At 41.5% G+C, this 18,914-nt stretch overlaps 1 protein-coding gene across 1 annotated transcript in view; it reads left to right on the forward strand.

Annotated features, from left to right (window-relative positions):
• LOC120978901 (calcium-activated chloride channel regulator 1-like) overlaps window positions 1-17,092 on the forward strand; it is a 44,000-nt gene extending 26,908 nt beyond the window's left edge. The window contains exons 8-14 of the mRNA XM_040407319.1: window positions 6,403-6,583; window positions 9,402-9,508; window positions 9,660-9,881; window positions 11,453-11,723; window positions 15,320-15,487; window positions 16,341-16,580; window positions 16,656-17,092. Coding sequence (XP_040263253.1) covers window positions 6,403-6,583; window positions 9,402-9,508; window positions 9,660-9,881; window positions 11,453-11,723; window positions 15,320-15,487; window positions 16,341-16,580; window positions 16,656-17,092 — 1,626 coding nt within the window. The remainder of the gene's footprint in view (window positions 1-6,402; window positions 6,584-9,401; window positions 9,509-9,659; window positions 9,882-11,452; window positions 11,724-15,319; window positions 15,488-16,340; window positions 16,581-16,655) is intronic.
• Window positions 17,093-18,914: the final 1,822 nt, after the last annotated feature.

The raw sequence follows: 18,914 nt of genomic DNA on the forward strand, positions 1-18,914 counted from the left end.
GACAGTTCTCCTTACTGCAGCAGGAAATTGCATTTTTGAAATCTGAGATATTTAAATTATCTGTTAAACAAACTCCAGCTAGGACTGCTGCAATGCCACTGCCACAGAGGACCCCCAGAAATGGCAGATGGGTTACTGTAGGTTCTGAAAGACTTAGAGTGGTGGATAGAAGACATGTTCCACAGTCGGTGGTTCTCCATAATTCATTTGCAGCACTCTCAGAATGTAAGGACAACATGGATATGGACTCAAGCACAGAGGGTGAGAAACCATCGACTCTTATGTCTAATGTATGCAAGACTGCAGCCAAGGACAAAAAAGATAAAGTGAAGTCTCAAAGGAAGCAGCTGTTGCTGGGTGATTCAATCATAAGAAGTGTGGAGCCTAATGAAAATGGTTTTGTGAGATGTCTCCCTGGGGCTACTGCTAGAAGAGATAGAAGACGTATTATTAATATTGTTAAGCAAGCAAAGCAGGAAGGGGACGTGGATGTTCTTGTCCATCTAGAGACAAATGACCTGGCTTGCAATGAAGTGTCAGAGGTGAAAAAATCTTTTATCACACTTGGTAATGACGTACAGGATTTTGCATCCACCATTTCATTTTCTGAAGTTCTGCCTGTGCATAATGTTCAGAATGATAGGCAGAGGCGCATAAAGGAGTTCAACATATGGCTTGGTAAATGGTGTCAAGAGCAAGGATTTGGCTTTGTTTCTCATGATAGCTCTACTTGGAATAGAAAGGAACTGTACAAAAAAGATGGTTTGCATCTTTCTCTCAAAGGAACAAATGTACTTAGTGAACAACTCCAAGAATTTGCGGAAGAGTATTTAAACTAGGAAGGGGGGGCAAAAGAGTGAAAATAAAAGAGTCCAATTGCCCCCCGAAACAATGCCAGAACAGGTCAGAAGCACAGAGGTTAAGAAATGATAAGTCCTGTCTACAAATGCTTGCAGTTTAGGTAAAAAAATCAATGAACTTGGGTCAATAATGGCATCTGAGAATGTAGATTTAGTGGCTGTTACGGAGACATGGTTTAATGAAAGAAATGACTGGGACATAACCATACCAGGGTACTCTTTATACAGAAGAGACAGAGAAGGCAAGAAAGGAGGAGGAGTGGCCCTGTATGTGAAAGATAGCATTAAATCTAACCTAATACAAGTTGGTGAGGCCAACATAGAGTCAGTTTGGGTTACGTTGCAGTTTGCTAACCATGCAGTAACTCGTGTAGGTGTGATATATAGACCACCTGGTCAAGTTAAAGATCTAGATGATCTACTAGTTGAAGAAATAGCTAAAATGACAATGAAAGGAGAAGTTATCATTATGGGAGATTTCAATCTTCCAGATATAAACTGGAAAACCAAAATAGCAAGTTCTACCAGGAGTACAGATATTCTAAATTCCCTACTGGGGTTATCTCTACAACAAGTGGTTGAGAAGCCAACCCGGAGGGAGGCCATTTTGGATTTGGTATTCACAAATGGGGATTCGGTATATGATGTCATTGTAGGCGAAACCTTGGGATCTAGTGATCACCAGTCAGTGTGGTTTAATATAAGAACTGTGAAAGAGTCCCACCACACAAAAACAAAAGTTTTAGATTTTAGAAAAACAGACTTTTCAAAAATGAAATTAGTCATAAATGAGTCCTTATCAGACTGGAATGGATTACATGGAGTCCAGGAGAAATGGGACTACTTAAAAGGTGCATTATTGAAGGCAACAGAAAATTGCATTAGACTTGTCAGTAAAAGCAAAAAAAGGAAGAGACCACTGTGGTACTCAGCAGAAGTGGCCCAAATCATTAAAAATAAAAAGCTAGCATTTTGTAATTATAAAAAAAAACAGAGCAATGAAGATAAGGAAATCTACAAGATTAGGCAGAAAGAGGCCAAGCAAGTTATAAGAACTTCTAAAGCGCAGGCAGAAGAAAAACTAGCTCAGTCTATGAAAAAAGGGGATAAGACATTCTTCAGATATATAAATGAAAAAAGGAAATTAAAACAAGGAATAACTAAATTAAAAACAAAGGACGGAAGGTATGTAGAAGAGAATAAAGGGCTAGCCGACTGCCTTAATGAATACTTCTGTTCAGTTTTTACAAAAGAAAAAGAAGGAGAAGGACCTCCACTAGAAAGGATGACTAATAAATCGTTTGATGCATGTGTCTTTACAGAGGAAGATGTTCTAAGTTTGCTGTCTAAAGTGAAGACAAATAAGTCACAGGGGCCTGATGAGATACACCCAAAATTATTAAAAGAGCTTAGTGGTGAGCTGGCAAAACCGCTAACAGATTTATTTAACCAATCATTAGTAACAGGAGTCGTCCCGGAAGATTGGAAATTGGCAAATGTCGTGCCCATTCACAAGAAAGGTAGTAGGGAGGAATCGAGCAACTATAGACCAGTGAGTCTGACATCAATAGTAGGCAAATTAATGGAAACCCTATTAAAGGATAGGATTGTGGAACATCTAAAATCCCATGGATTGCAAGATGTAAAACAACATGGGTTTACTTCAGGGAGATCATGTCAAACAAATCTTATAGATTTTTTTGACTGGGTGACTAAAATAATAGACGGTGGAGGTGCAGTAGACATCGCATATCTAGATTTTAGTAAGGCTTTTGACACTGTCCCACATAGAAGACTTATCAATAAACTGCAGTCATTGAGCATGGACTCCCATATTGTTGAGTGGATTAGGCAGTGGCTGAGTGACAGACAGCAGAGGGTTGTAGTCAATGGAGAACATTCAAAACAAGGTCATGTTACCAGTGGGGTTCCACAGGGATCTGTACTGGGACCAATTTTGTTTAATATCTTCATAAGTGATATTGCAAAAGGCCTAGATGGTAAGGTTTGTCTTTTTGCTGATGACACAAAGATATGTGACAGGGTTGATGTTCCTCGAGGGAAACGCCAAATGGAAAAGGATTTAGGAAAACTAGAAGAATGGTCAGAACTCTGGCAACTGAAATTTAATGTGGATAAGTGCAAGATAATGCACCTGGGGCGTAAAAACCCAAGGGCAGAATATAGAATATTTGACACAGTCCTGACCTCAGTATCTGAGGAAAGGGATTTAGGAGTAATTATTTCAGAAGACTTAAAGGTGGGAAGACAATGTAATAGGGCAGCACGAAATGCCAGCAGAATGCATGGATGTATAGGGAGAGGTATAAGCAGTAGAAAGAGTGAAGTGCTTATTCCGCTGTACAGAACACTGGTGAGACCTCACTTGGAGTACTGTGCGCAGTACTGGAGGCCATATCTCCAGAAGGATATAGATACTCTAAAGAGAGTTCAGAGAAGAGCTACTAAACTAGTACATGGATTGCAGGATAAAACTTACCAGGAAAGGTTAAAGGACCTTAATATGTATAGCTTGGAAGAAAGAAGAGACAGAGGGGATATGATAGAAACTTTTAAATACATAAAGGGAATCAACTCGGTAAAGGAGGAGAGCATATTTAAAAGAAGAAAAACTACCACAAGAGGACACAGTTTTAAATTAGAGGGGCAAAGGTTTAAAAGTAATATAAGGAAGTATTACTTTACTGAGAGAGTAGTGGATGCATGGAATAGCCTTCCTGCAGAAGTGGTAGCTGCAAATACAGTGAAGGAGTTTAAGCATGCATGGGATAGGCATAAGGCTATCCTTCATATAAGATAGGGCCAGGGACTATTAATAGGATTCAGATATATTGGGCAGACTAAATGGGCCAAATGGTTCTTATCTGCCGACACATTCTATGTTTCTATGTTTCTATGTTTCTTACAGGGGGCTATGATACGCACAATTAACCCCTTCAGGTGCGGCACCTGAGGGGTTAATTGTGCTGATCACAGCCCCCTGTAAGAGATCGTGTGCTGCCAGGCAGCAGGGGGCAGTCATGTACACAGTTCGTAGTATATTCTAACTTGAAGCGTCCCCATCACCATGGGAACGCCTCTGTGTTAGAATATACTATCGGATATGAGTTTTCACAATGTAACTCAAATCCGATGGTATATGGTGATGGGGACGATTCAAGTTAAAATATACCATCGGATTGGAGAAAACTCCGATCCGATGCTATAATAGGGACTCCTGACTTTACATTGAAAGTCAATGGGGGACGGATCCGTATTGCACCATATTGTGTCAACGTCAAACGGATCCGTCCCCATTGACTTGCATTGTAAGTCAGGACGGATCCTTTTGCCTCCGCACGGCCAGGTGGACACCAAAACGACTTTTTCCTTCATGTCCGTGGATCCTCCAAAAATCAAGGAAGACCCACGGAAGGAAAAACGGACACGGATCACGGAACTACGGAACCCGTTTTTGCGGACCGAAAAAAAAAACGGTTGTGTGCATGAGGCCTATAACTGTAACACAAAAACTTCCATATGACTCCACATAAAATTGGAGGTACAGTAAGATCCATACATTAGTCTGGTGCCCTATCATGGAGTGTGCTCAAGGCCTGAGTCTTAATGGATATCTACTAGGTGCCCTAATTTAACATGCCTACAGACAATGGGGCTTTACCTGAAAGGAAGCAGAATGATTAAAGGGCTTCTGTCACCCCACTAAAGTGATTATTTTTTTTTGGGCTAGTTAAATTAGTTATATTGCGATATATGACAATATAATTGTGTTACTTACTTTGATCCAGCAGTTTAGTCAAAAAACGAAGTTTTATCATATGCAAATTCGGTCTCTACCAGCAAGTAGGGCGTCTACTTGCTGGTAGCTGCTGCAGAAATCCGCCCCCTCCTCTTGTTGATTGACAGGGCCAGCCGGGATCTCCTCCTCCGGCCAGCCCTGTCGGCATTTCAAAAATCGCGCGCCTCTGTTCATTCGGCGCAGGCGCTCTGAGATGAGGGGGCTCGTCTCCTCAGAGCTCCCTCAGTGCGCCTGCGCCGATGACATCATCGAAATAGAAGACGTCATCGGCGCAGGCGCACTGAGGGAGTTCTGAGGAGACGAGCCTCCTCATCTCAGAGCGCCTGCGCAGATTCAACACGGGCGCGCGATTTTTGAAACGCCGACAGGGCTGGCCGGAGGAGGAGATCCCGGCTGGCCCTGTCAATCAACAAGAGGAGGGGGCGGATTTCTGCAGCAGCTACCAGCAAGTAGACGCCCTACTTGCTGGTAGAGACCGAATTTGCATATGATAAAACTTTGTTTTTTGACTAAACTGCTGGATCAAAGTAAGGAACACTATTATATTTTCATATATCGCTATATAACTAATTTAACTAGCCCAAAAAAAAAAAATCCCTTTAGTGGGGTGACAGAAACCCTTTAAAGAAATGGTACACACTTTAAAAACCTGTTCTAAGAAAATTCTGAAGCTTTATATGGGAATACATTAGGTATCACTCAAACAGGAGCATGTAAAAGAATTGTTTTCATTTTTTTTTATGACAGAAAGTGTAGGATTCCATAATTCTGAACATCAGCTTAAGGCCTCTTGCACATGACCATATGGCTTTTTCTGTATTTTGCGGTCCGTTTTAAACTGATCCGTTTTTCCGTTTTTTGTTTCAGTAGTGTTTCCGCTTCCGTTCCGTTTTGCCATTCCGTTTTTCCGTTTGGTTTCCGTTTGTGATCCATTTTTTTGAGGATCGCAAACGGAAACTGAAGCATACAATAATGTTTAAACAGTAAGTACATAAAAAAATTGGGCTGGGCATAAAATTTTCAATAGATGGTTCCGCAAAAACTGAACGGATACGGAAGACATACGGATGCATTCCAGATGCATGCTGTTTTTTTTGCGGACCCATTGACTTGAATGGAGCCACGGAACGTGATTTGTGGGCAATAATAGGACATGTTCTATCTTTGAATGGAATGCATACGGAGAACCTTCCGTTGTTTTTGCGGACCCACTGAAGTGAATCGTTCCGCGCATGGACTGCAAACGGAACCCGCAAAAATGCAATGGAAACGAAAAAATAAATAATGTTTGTGCGCAAGAGGCCTAAAGGAATCTGAAATTGAAAGTGTAAAATCAAGATGAAAAAAAATTGTTTTCTATGGCCCTGATTTATCAAACTGATTTTGTCTTAATTTTGGTTTAAATTGTGACGTTTCTGTTGTTTTACTTGTACTTTTATCTATAGTCAGCGACAGGACAAAGTTATTCTGTGGGTGTTCCTATGGAGCACATTTGTTTTTGGCCTTATATATCATAGGGATTGTCTCAAATAATTCTCTTAGCTTCTGTCCACTCTAGTCTTGACCTGCCATAGCTGTGGCAGGTGGAAATAAGTCAGAATGTGATCATTTGCCTGTGCTTAATTTAAGAAAGTGCTGTGCTCCACTTTCATAGATTTGGCTCACAGAACATTATCTTTACACAAACAGAAAATAATCTTTATATCCCATGTTACCGCACAGGTAAATAAAGGACTGTCTGGTTCATCTGATGGAACTGAAGTCATATTAGTATCAGATGGAGAAGACAATTATGATACCAACCTTTGCGTCCCACAACTTTTAGCGAGCGGTGCCATAATTCATGTCATATTTCTCGGAGGGGCTGAAGAACCAAAACTAAAAGAGATTGCAAAAGCTACAGGTGAGCACAAATGTGGAAGTTAGGCCTCATGCACACCTAAACAGCCCTCTAATATGTCCAATATGCAGCACCCATAGAAACTCTGCAACTCTGTATGCCTCCAGCTTCATAAAGAGTTATGGATGTCTTTTTTTCTTGAAGATTTTGTATAAATCTGTCAGAACAAAATGCTCCACCGGACACCATTTTACAGAGCCTGTACAAATAGTTCTTGGAAAAAATAAAAATAAAGTAGACACAATGCTTCACTGGTTAAAGAATAAAAATAAAGAGTAAATTGAATAGAAAAAAAAAAATTTTGCACTAACCTTGTGGGTTGAGGAACAACCGTAAGCGCCTTTTAAACAGTTGTCTTAGGGAAGGTTGCTTTTCACACAGAAATGCATTGTCAGCATTGAAATAAACCCATGTTTCTTAAACTTAACTGTCCATTTGAACTGAATCTTGGGCGACACCACCGTTGAAAAAAATCAACTTTTGGGTGGCTGTCACACACCATCTCTGTAATACAGCGTAAGGCCTCATGCACACGACCGTTGTTTGGGTCTGCATGCGAGCCGCCCTTTTGGCGGCTCGGATGCGGACCCATTCATTTCAATGGGGCCGCAAAAGATGTCGACAGCACTCCGTGTGCTTTGCGCATCCGTGGCTCCGTTCCGCGGCCCCGCTAAAAAAATATAACATGTCCTATTCTTGTCCGCGCTTTGCGGACAAGAATAGGCATTTATATTGCCGGCGCCCGTTCCGTAAATTGCGGAAGGCAACACGGGCGCCTTCCGTTTTTTGCGTATCCGCGGTTTGCGGACCGCAAAAACGGCACTGTCGTGTGCATGAGGCCTAAGGCCTCTTGCACACAACCGTATGGCTTTTTCAGTATTTTGCGGTCCGCAAAAAAATTATCTGCAAAAAATACGGATGACGTCCGTGTGAATTCTGTTTTTTTGCGGAACGGAACAACTGGCCCCTGATAGAACAGTACTATGCTTGTCCGTTATGCAGACAATAATATTGTCTATCCTTGAGGGCTTGTTCACATGAACGTTTTTTTGCATTCCGTATATGGGTCGTTTTTGCGTTTTATGCCCAGCCCAATTTTTTTAATGTAATTACTGTATACTGTATATGCCATCCGTAAAAACGAAACAGAAATGGAAACACAACGGAAACAAAAAACGGAACAATGGATCCGTGAAAAACGGCCTGCAAAACACTGAAAAAGACATACGGTCGTGTGAACGAGCCCTGAACGGAATGGAAAAATGGAAATACGGAAACAGATGGCATACGAAGTACCTTCCGGTTTTTTTGCGGATCCATTGAAATTAATGGAATGCAAAAAACTGAAAAAAACACAAACATTTGTGTGCAAGAGGCCCAATAAAGCATCACATGGAGCATCTACAGGTACTAGGCCACAGAGATGGCGTTTGTCTCTTTACAGCCTCCAGCAAATGGCTCTAGAGCATGCACAAAACCTTACGGGGCAGATTTATTTAGAATGGCATTTTATACCCCAGTCTTAAGCAAAATTCTGTTGGATTAAAATACCCCAAATCTATTAAGAGATGAATGCCTCTCAATAATTTGGTGAATCATTATCCTATCTTAAACATAGAAAAAGAAATCAATGAACATATCAAATCTTGTACTCCAGAATTCTGACTTCAAAAAGTTGCAAAACAGGGTGTGGCATAAAAAAAAACCTGGAGTAGCACTTCAAGACTAAGGCCTCTTTCACACGGGCATCGCGTGTGAGGGCCAGACAAGATGCGGGTGTGTTGCGGGAAAATGCGCGATTTTTCCGTGCGAGTGCAAAGCGTTTTAATGCGTGAGAAAAATCAGCATGTTTGGTACCCACACCCGAACCCAGACTTCTTCACAGAGTTCGGGTTTGAGTTAGGTGTTGTGTAGATTTTATTATTCTCCCTTATAACATGGTTATAAAGGGAAAATAATAGCATTCTTAATACAGAATGCTTAGTAAAATGTCCATTGAGGGGTTAAAAATAATAAACAAATTTAACTCTCCCCATCCACTTGGTCGCGTAGTGGATCTCCTCTTCTTTCTACTTTCTTCGGGACCTGGCTAAAGGACCTTTGATGACGTCACTGCACTCATCACATGGTTTATCACATGGTACATCACCATGGCCGAAATATGGGCACGGGGCACACACGCTCGTGTACATGAGCCCTAACTGCATTGTGGCTGTGCTTTATTACTGCAGCACTGCTCCCATTCAAGCTGATTGTTGGGGGTTCCAGGAGCCAGACTCTTTAGATCTTGATGTTCTATTGTATAAGGATAAGTCATCAATCTTAAAGTCCTGGAAAACACCTTTAATTTATGAATAGTGAGTTTATAAAGTTAATAACTTTAACTGAATATTGGGGTAGGTACTGTCTAAAAGTAAGACTTAGTAGTCTTAAATTGTGCTTAGTTTATAAGCAGCAGATGCTGGAGGATACATCTGGCACATCTCAATACTGCCTAGTCCATCTTTACACTAGCTATTTGTTACTTTAGTTTACAAAAAAAAAATATGTCCAATTTTGGAGCTTTTTTTTTTGCATGATGGCATATCTAGCCACACCCCTTCATTGCTAAACCACAACCCTTTTTTAATAAACCAGCCCCTTTGAAAGGACCAGTTGCAAAAATTATATAAAAAGTAAATAAAAATTTAAGAAAGGTCTAAAAGTTAATAAATGTGCTAGTTTTAGCTAGTTCTCAAGAATTCTGCCACATTTTGAATAGTGAGTCTCCTTCAATGTGCCGACAGAAATATTTCAAAATTATAATTTTTATTTCTTCCAGGTGGAAAAACGATTTTGTCTACAGATAATTCGAATACACAAGGTTTAGTCGATGCCTTTAGTTCAATTTCAGCTAGTGATGGAGATATTACCAAACAGTCTATACAGGTAGATGTTCCCTTTTGCTGTATTATATAGATTATATGGAGTCTATCATATAGACGTTACAATTGATCACGATTAATGACTGCTACTGATTAATTTAGCTTTTTAACAACAAAAAAAAACATTTTTACATGAAATTTTCTTATTTTGACAGCTGGAAAGCACTGCCTCAAGTCTTCAACCTGCTAAATGTCTGAATGGCACCGTTTTTATTGACAGCACGGTGGGGAATGAGACTTTCTTTCTGGTAACTTGGCAAACTGCGGTACCGAATATAAATTTGGAAGATCCAAAAGGGATTATTTATACAGCAGCACAGTTTGTCAGTGACTCCACTTCTAAATCATCAAGGCTTGCCATCCCAGGAACAGCAGAGGTAACACTTTCTCATTTGTCATATAAACGTTCTATTTCAACTACAATTGTCTTAAAAGTTGTTTTTTTACCTCTGGGGGCCTTTCAGACACACTCCCCAGGGTGGCCTGGGGACCTGCAGTTGGAATCGGCAGTGATGTTCCCACCATGCATCATGTGACTACTATATATGATAAAGTAAAAAAAGAAAGTATACTTTCCAGGTATTTCATTGCTGTTTCCAACACTGTATCTCCTGTCCTCCCCACCGGGCTTTGGAGACCAGAGGTGCAGCTCTAGAAATCGAAGAAGAGTACCTGGTGATTATACCTTTTTTTATTTTATCACACTTAGTGGTTTTGGGCACTTTTTTTTTAAATAACCCAGACATCCTTTTTAAGTTTATTTTATTTGGTTATAAAGGTTTGAGCTCAGACGAGTGGTTCAGGGGAGAAGAGATAAGGGCTACAGACTGAGGCGCTTGAGAGCTTATAGATTTTACACTTTATTGGACTGAGCAGCCTGCAATGTACTAGAACACATGCATGCTGAAGACAAATGGTTAAACATTTTTAATAAAACAAAAATTATGTTTAGCCATAAATATCTGCATTTTCAATAATAAAAACATGCATACATTAAGTACTTTAAGACTAAGGGGGTCATTTATTAAATAGAAACACGGCTATATAAGGCGTATTTCTGGTGCAGATTGCGGTGCAAAGGTCTTTTGCACTTTAATCTTCAACTTTTCCCCACTCACACCAGGCCTAAAATACTGGGCGTTTTAGACGCCAGTCCTAATAACTCCTATAGCTGGCACCGGCACCGGCCTCTACATAACTTCTGCGTATCCTGCACCAGTCTAAATGTAAGACAGCTTCTTTGCTGGCTTACATTGAAACTATTTTTTATGGCTTAAACAGACATAGAAAATAAGGAATGAGACGAGCCTCCTGGTCCATCCTCTTCCCCACTCCGCGCCCACTTTTTTAGACCTGGCGTGAGCAGGGAAAAGTCGCAGATTGTGGCACAAATAACCTTTGCGTTGCAATCTGCGCCAGAAATACACCTAATATAGGTGGATAGTTAATGACCCCCTATGTGTTTAAATGTTCACTAGCCTTTCAACAAATCAATAGGTGCATGTAAGAAAAGTTGTAATATGCCTAATCAAAGAAAATGTCTCTTTCTCCTTTTAGCAGCTCACTCCACCTCGCCTCCCCTCTCCATTGTCCTCTATGGACTGCAATCTGATCCTTTGGTGAGCTGATAGCTGCCTTATCTTCCAAAGTGGATTTAGCAGAGCATGTTTGTTTAGGGGGAGGGAGAAAGAGGCACTTTTCTCTGCTAAGATTTTGACAATGTTTTTTTTTATATTCACCTTGGATTGATTATTGCAAAGTTTGAAAGGTTATGACCATTTAAACATCAAATGTCTTGATGGGAAAATGTTGCACATGTCCTCTACAGTGCCAACAACTGACAGCTTGGGTTGTTTATATATTACTTGGATGACGATTGATGTGAATTGTTTGTTTTGTGGCAATCTTCCATATTTTGTTGTTGACAAGGGTTTTCCTTCTGTTTCAGAGAGGACCCTGGAATTACAGTCTCTGCAATTCCCGTAGTTCAGTTGAAACATTAGGTTTAGTTGTGAATTCTAAAGCTTCAGATGCAAAAGTTTCTCCCATTGTTGTAAATGCTCATATGAACCAAGACACAAGTCAGTATCCCAACCCTATGGTTGTCTACGCCTCAGTAAGTCAAGGACTGATGCCTGTGACCGGAGCAAAGGTTACTGCAATGATTGAATCTGTCAATGGAGCAATAGTGACCCTAGAACTTCTGGACAACGGAGCAGGTTAGTATATGTGTTTACCAGGTGTTGTTATCATGGCCCCCTCTTTGTTATCTGTTATAATTACTGCATTAATACTGAGGCTGGTCTGTTGGACACATCTATTGTCCTTAACTGTGTATGTGTGTTCTATATCTTCAGAGGGAAATATTTATAATGCTGTCTTTTATTACCAATGTGTTTACATAATAAGATTATAAGTAATAGTACATAGAAGACGTGGTCAGCTACCTGTATATTGAGAGCTAGCCTATATCCATAAACATTTTCAACTAGCCTATATCCATAAAAAAAACTTGGTAGACTATTAAAAGGGGTTGACCCATCTCAGACATTGATGGCATATCATTAGGATAAGCCATCAATGTCATATAGGTGCAAGTCACAACTCTGGGAACCACTAGTATCTCCAGAACAAGGTAAAGCAGAGCACATTGTCATGCTCGGCGCACACTCTCCTTTCAGTGTTACGGCCGCTCTGAAAATAGTCAAACTAGTGCGCTCGGCTGTTTTCAGAATTCCAATAGCTGTGAATGGAGAGAACACTGCACAGCTTCCCCAGTATCCTCTTTAACAACCTACCCCTTTAACAAACTACCCAGTTTTGCATTGCTTGGCTGAAACAACTTCTAGGTACAGAGACGGCTCAGCCAGTGTCCTCTTTCCTCAGGAACCCACTTTCTCAAAGTTTTTGCAGGGATCCCCATAATCAAACATCTCATACCATCTTGCTTCTGCCCCCTGCTGTTACAGCAGGTAAAATTTTCATTTAGCTATTGTGGGGGTTCGCTCTGATAGGCAGGTTAGCGGACGCAGTATAGAGGCAAAGACCAGTTTATAACTCAAAAACTTCAGTGTTTATTCACACAGTATGACAGTTCAATTGCAGTATTGGTGTTCGTTCACACCCAGACAGTGCCAAAAGCAAAAACAGTCACCATTTATCCTGGGTGTTAATCCACACCCGGTCGGCATAGCACAGGACAGAGCAGTCCTCCCGGATTCAGGCCTCCAGCCTGGCACAAGGCTCAGATCCCACAGAGATTGCCAGAGCTCCAATGTCAGAGAGAGATCATCACCACCACCTGATACTGCTGGCTGTTTTTTTATAGGCCTCTCAAAACCCAGCCTGGAACGTGGGGAGTAGTCACCCACCCAGCACTTTGACTACTCCCAGTAAGAGCCGTCCCGAATCAGCTATTTACAGCCATACTAGATAGCAAGGTGTCAAACAGCAACTGCTGCTGACACATGAAAACTGGCTCTTACTCCACCGAGGCCAGGAACCTCGGTGACACATACCTATCATCCACGATGATTCCTTGTACCTTCTCACACTATGCAGTAATTAATTTTACTGGGTCCTAGGTCCATCTTTTAGACCATGACCATACAAGCTCTATATTATGGGAGTACCTAGATCTTCCAAGCACTCTCTTAAGTTTCCTGGGGCTACCAAAGGAAACAATTCTGAGGGTCCAACTTTATCTATACAACTAACATTTGTCTGTGCACTTTTAGCCCATATTATTAATATTGCATACCTTCGACATATTATTCATAAGGTCTATTGGGATACTTTTGAACAGTCAGCTCTAAATGAAATTGTCTTCTGCTGGAACTTTGTTGCCTGTGTATTAGGGCTTCATTCATGTTTCACAACCGGTGCCTCCCGGAGAATTCTCTGGTACTACAGTGGACCAATGTTATGGCAGAGGGTGTGGAACCACTGTATTAAACAACAGATTTAGCTTTGGGCTACTCCTAAGGGCGTTAACCTGGCAGTCCCTAGTATTCACCATTTAACCCCTGTATAGGGATCTAGACTTCGCTGTAGGGGTACCTCTTGGAGTAGACTCTCTGTGATTGACAGCTTACCCACAGGGGTGAGAGACACTGGTACAGGGCACCAATGAATCAGGGACAGGCGAGGTCAGGATGTGCAGTTTGTTAACTGGTCCAAGGTCAGGGCGTGCAAAAAAGAGTCAATACGGAGGTCAGGTCAGGCAGAGGAGGATCCAGGAAAAGGACAGAAAGTCAGGATACGGCCAAATAAAAAGAAACAGCAGGATACTAGTGCCCTAGATAACCTATTGCTCACACACCTGACAGGGGATTGCTTAAACTACCATAAGGTAGCCAGTAGGGGTGAGCGAATCGACTTCGCATGAAACATCCGAAGTCGATTTGCATAAAACTTTGTTTGAATACTGTACAGAGCAAACGCTCCATACAGTATTAGAATCTATTGGCTCAGATGAGCCAAAGTTATTACTTTGCGAAGTCTCGCGAGAATAACTTAAGAAATTTATTTCTACTGTAAAAAAACATTTACCAAACTCGGGTTCAGTTCCAAGGTACGCTCGGTACAATATTCAAACAAAGTTTTATGCAAATCGACTTAGGATGTTTCATCCGAAGTCGATTCGCTCATCCCTAGTAGCCAGCTAGCCCTTTAAGACCTGGAGGAGTGCATGCAAAGTCTTCCAGAAGAGGAGCAGAGGTATTGCCAGCAAGCAGGCTGCAGACTGCATGGAGGGACACAGCAACCCCAGCGGGCGAGCCATGTTGCTGGCCATAATTTAAAAAATGTGTGCAAATGATGGTTCATGGCCGAGTTATGTCTGGTGAATCTGTGATCCGCCATGTTGGTAAATTTTGGCTTTGGTGAGCCGAACCTACTTGTATATGTATGGCATGATCTGGGATCGGCCAAATTCTACCAATCATTTGCCATTTTCTCAAGAAAAAGGGAGTCAGTTCTTTTAAAAGTTTTGTCTGGCATGTTGTTTGCTGGGACCATTCAGCCAATCATTATGTCATGTCTATAGGCAGCTTCAGTGTTAGAGACAACAACAGAAGGTTGTGCAGGACGGATGTTTGTGTAAAGGGGGGGAATGAATGACTACTCTCACAGGTTGTCGAGAGCGAGGAAAGCATATACATGGCAGTCTGCGGGGCAGTTGGGGTGACTGCACAATCCTGAAAAAACAGATCCAGCATGTATTACTGGGTACAACACATCCAAATGAGAAAGGTCTGAACCCAGCCTCAAGGGGGCTCGTCCCTGTTGCGACCTGCTATTGGTTGGTTTTGATCCGAGTGATGAGGAGATGCAGCAGCAGCAGCCGTGCAGGAATCCGGAGCTACGCGGGTGCCGGGGAGCAGATAAGTATAATCCATCCAAGGGGTCTAGGCATTGGGGGGGATATTTTAGGTATCGGATAACCCCTTTAAGTGTTCCTAGAAATAAATTATTTCAAAGGTGATAATTCTTCCATTTGTATTACTGCACATTCTGCTATCATGTAAATGGAGTACAGTATGTGATAGTTTTTTTACACACTGGATACTTATTGGCGTACCAGCAATAAAGGCAGACTACACGACTGCTATGGGGCCGAGGGGAGGGAGAGTCAGCACGAAACTTGCTCTTTTTTCGCCGTGTGAAAAGTTGTATTTTTACACAGCCACCACTAGGGGGAGCTCAATGGAAACAGACTTTTTTTACAATAGTAATAGTGGGAACACAAATATGTCATTAGAACGAAGATGCAAACAGATGTAAATAAATATCTGTATAAAATGCTGTTTTTTAGGTCCTGATATTATGAAGAATGATGGAATATATTCAAAATACTTTACACAATTCTCAGCAAATGGAAGATATGGTTTAAATGTGCGAGTGGAAAACAATGCTAAGGGCAAGAGTCGATTGGTCCTCCCCAAAAACCGCGCTCTCTATGTTCCAGGATATATAATAAATGGTAAGAAGAGATTTAAAGGGGTTGTATCACTGTGTCAGCAAACAGCATTTATTATGTACAGAAAGTTATTATAAGCCATTCACTAATGTGTTGTGATTGTCCATATTGCTTGCTTTGCTGGCTGGATTCATTTTTCCATCACTTTGTACAATGCTCGTTTCCATGGTTACGACCACCCTGCAGTCCATCAGCAGTGGCTGTGCTTGCACACAACAGGAAAGAGCACAAGCCTATGTGAGCACTTTTTTCTATGGATTGAAGGATGGTCGTAACCATGGAAACAAGCAGTGTACAATGTGATGGAAAAATGAATCCTGCCAGCAAAGGAAGCAATATGGACAATCACAATACATTAGTAAGTGCCTTGTATTAACTTTCTGTACATGATAAATGCCATTTGCTGAAGTGAGTCAACTTATGGAAGGCAATTTTTTAACATAGAAATCAACTCAGAGAATAATTTTACAGCAATTTAAGTATTTTCAGTGAACACCAAGCAACCACTAAGAAGATGTGCCTCCAGTTATAGAGAGCAAGTGATGTGTAATATAAATACTTGCCAAAATTCTTATTGATTACATTGAGTCAATGAGACTATCACCAACTGTTATAACTAGGGTTCCATTGATTTTTGTTGGCCACATTTTGGCAAGAGAAATTGATTGGAGCCATAAGGACATAACGCTCTTTCCCTACGTTGTAGCTAACTTATGGTTGTCTGAGTCCACATGTCATTAGCTCAACAATGTAAATGGGACAATCCACATACATGTCTTCATCCAAACAATTCAATGATCCTTTTACTTCCTTATTATTTAAAATAATACAATACTTACTGGAAATCTCTTCGTAGGCACTGCGGTCATGAACCCTCCACGCCCTGAAATTGCAGATGAAGACCTTAATGTTGGAGAATTCAGCAGAACAGCTTCAGGAGGATCTTTTGTGGTATCTAATGTGCCCTCAGGTGGTCCTCCTCCTCAGCAAGATCTCTATAAACCTGATACAATAACTGATTTAGAGGCAAAGATTGATAATGATACGATTGTGTTATCTTGGACTGCCACTGGTGATGATCTGGACCAGGGGAATGGTGAGTAATATGTTTATTCAGAGGATAGACAGATGGATATAGACCAATCATTTATTATATGTTTCACTTCTGCAGCTTCAAGTTATGACCTAAGAATGAGCACAAACCCCAATGAACTCAGAACCAACTTTAATGGATCAGCACCGGTCAACATTGCCGCTCTTACACCTTTACCCGCCGGATCCAGAGAAACATTCTCTTTTGTGCCACAAAATGTTGTTATAAAAAATGGCACTGTCCTTTTCTTTGCTTTAGTTGCTGTTGATAAAGTCACTCAACGATCAGATGTATCAAACATAGCCCAGGCCGCTCTCCTCATCCCCCCAACACCAGCTCCTACAACTGAATCCCCTACAACCAAACTGACCACAACTGAATCCACTACAACCAAACTGACTACAGCATTGACAAAACCTGTTGATCCCCCCTCTAATGACAGCTCTGATGGACTGAACGTAACACATATTACACTGATAGTGTGTGCAGCTGTTATTGCCATTGTATCATTATAAGTATTACTATCTGCATTGTCAGCTGTCAAAGGAGGAAAAGTAATCCAGAAGTGAGAGTATGAAACAGAAAACTCTCCAGATTTGTATATTAAAGTGTTGCATTAATTAGTATTATGTGTGAATACATTAAACATTAAATTATCGTATTGATGCAAAGTTGCATTTTCTTCATCTCCCAAACGTTTTTAGTCCCCCTCCTCTTCTTCCAGGATCTCTGTAAGTTCTCAGAAACCTCCTAAAGCAGGGTTTACAAGCACAGATTTCTGACCAATTAGACCGATCTGATTTTACATGGCGCCAATCAACATGATTAGCACTCGTTTAAGGAGCTATTACATGAGGTGATGCAAACTCTTTTGGGGCAAACAATCATTAGTATGATCATTCCCCATATAGTGCGTATTGTTGGCGGCACTTCCTGTTTACACAAGGGGATGCGCTGCCAACATGATGATATTCGTGACTGCATAAAAGACCCGTTCAGTCAACAAGCGAGGGTTTGCTTATTAGTTGGCTGATTGGTGTGATGTTTAGACAGGCCACTGATCAGCGGAAGGAAAGTTCCTATGAACGGTCATTACTGATTATATTTCTTGCAGATAGATCTCAAACACTGCTCTATAATATACAAGTCAAGTAGCACTTGTTTAAAAGGGCATTTAATACAGCCCAACACAAAGGAAAGAGGGACAAGCGATTGTTATTGTGAATGCTGTTCTCCTACTGTCTTTACATATTGTTGGTAGAATATCCCCTAATTACATAGGCCAATGTGCTGCTGACATCACCAGCTCCAGCGCTCCAAGTCCCACCTCCTGATCTCTGTACTCTCCTGGCGGGTCCAGCCACCAGGGTACCTCTGTCCTTCTACTGACTCCAGACTGTTTGCCAGCCAAGCCCCTTATCCTGCCCTTAGGGCACATGTTTGCTGCCCCTCCAGCCTATGGCTGGCCACCTTGGGATACTTAATGCACCGTCATCAGTGGAAGGTTGCCTGAGTAATCAGGTTCTTAGTTTGCTAGTTCCTGCAATCTCCTTGTCTGTCTGTGTACCAGGATCTTTACTGATTTCTGACTCTGCCTGACATGACCTGTGCCTGACCTCTGTATTGACACTCCACTGCCTGCCTGACTTAGGACATTGTAAAGAACATACTCTGTCTGCCCTGACCTCGGCCTGTCCCTGACCCCTCAGTGCCCTGCAACAATGCCTCTGAACCCCATAGAACAGCTGTCAATCACAAAGAGACTACTAAAGAAGATAGTGGCCAGATGCTCTGCCTGCAGCAAAGTCCAGATCCAAGAACAGGCGTTAAAGGATCAAAACTGGGAGACTGCCAGTATAATGGCCTTAGGAGTAGCCATAAGCCAAATCTGTTGGTTGACATAGTGGTTCTACATGCACCACCATAACACCTTGCTTATGTTCTACAATATCACATATTTTGTCTACACAATGAGTGTGGCCCTTTTGCTGAAAGAACCTCTTAGATATCTCAAAAGTATGAAATAAATACAGTGCCAACAATAGTACCAGTAGTAGTACGCACAGTAGCATCGGCCAGCTTTACCTCACTGAATCACAAGGCATTTTTGTAGCAGAAGAAATCTTACTGATTGCTTATACAGTGACCCCATGAAATAGGGGCGTTTGGGTCGGCAGCCCCGGGCCCATTGACTCTATGGGGCTCATCGCCGCCCGAAACGCCCCTTATTGGTTTGCAGTCACACAGTATAAAGCGCAGCACTGCCATGAGGAGACATCCCAACCTGCAAAAACTCATTTCAGGGAGGTGCACTTCTCATTTCAGGGAGGTTTTAAT

Source organism: Bufo bufo, chromosome 9 (genome assembly GCF_905171765.1).
Source record: "Bufo bufo chromosome 9, aBufBuf1.1, whole genome shotgun sequence".
In the NCBI taxonomy this organism is placed as follows: Eukaryota; Metazoa; Chordata; class Amphibia; order Anura; family Bufonidae; genus Bufo; species Bufo bufo.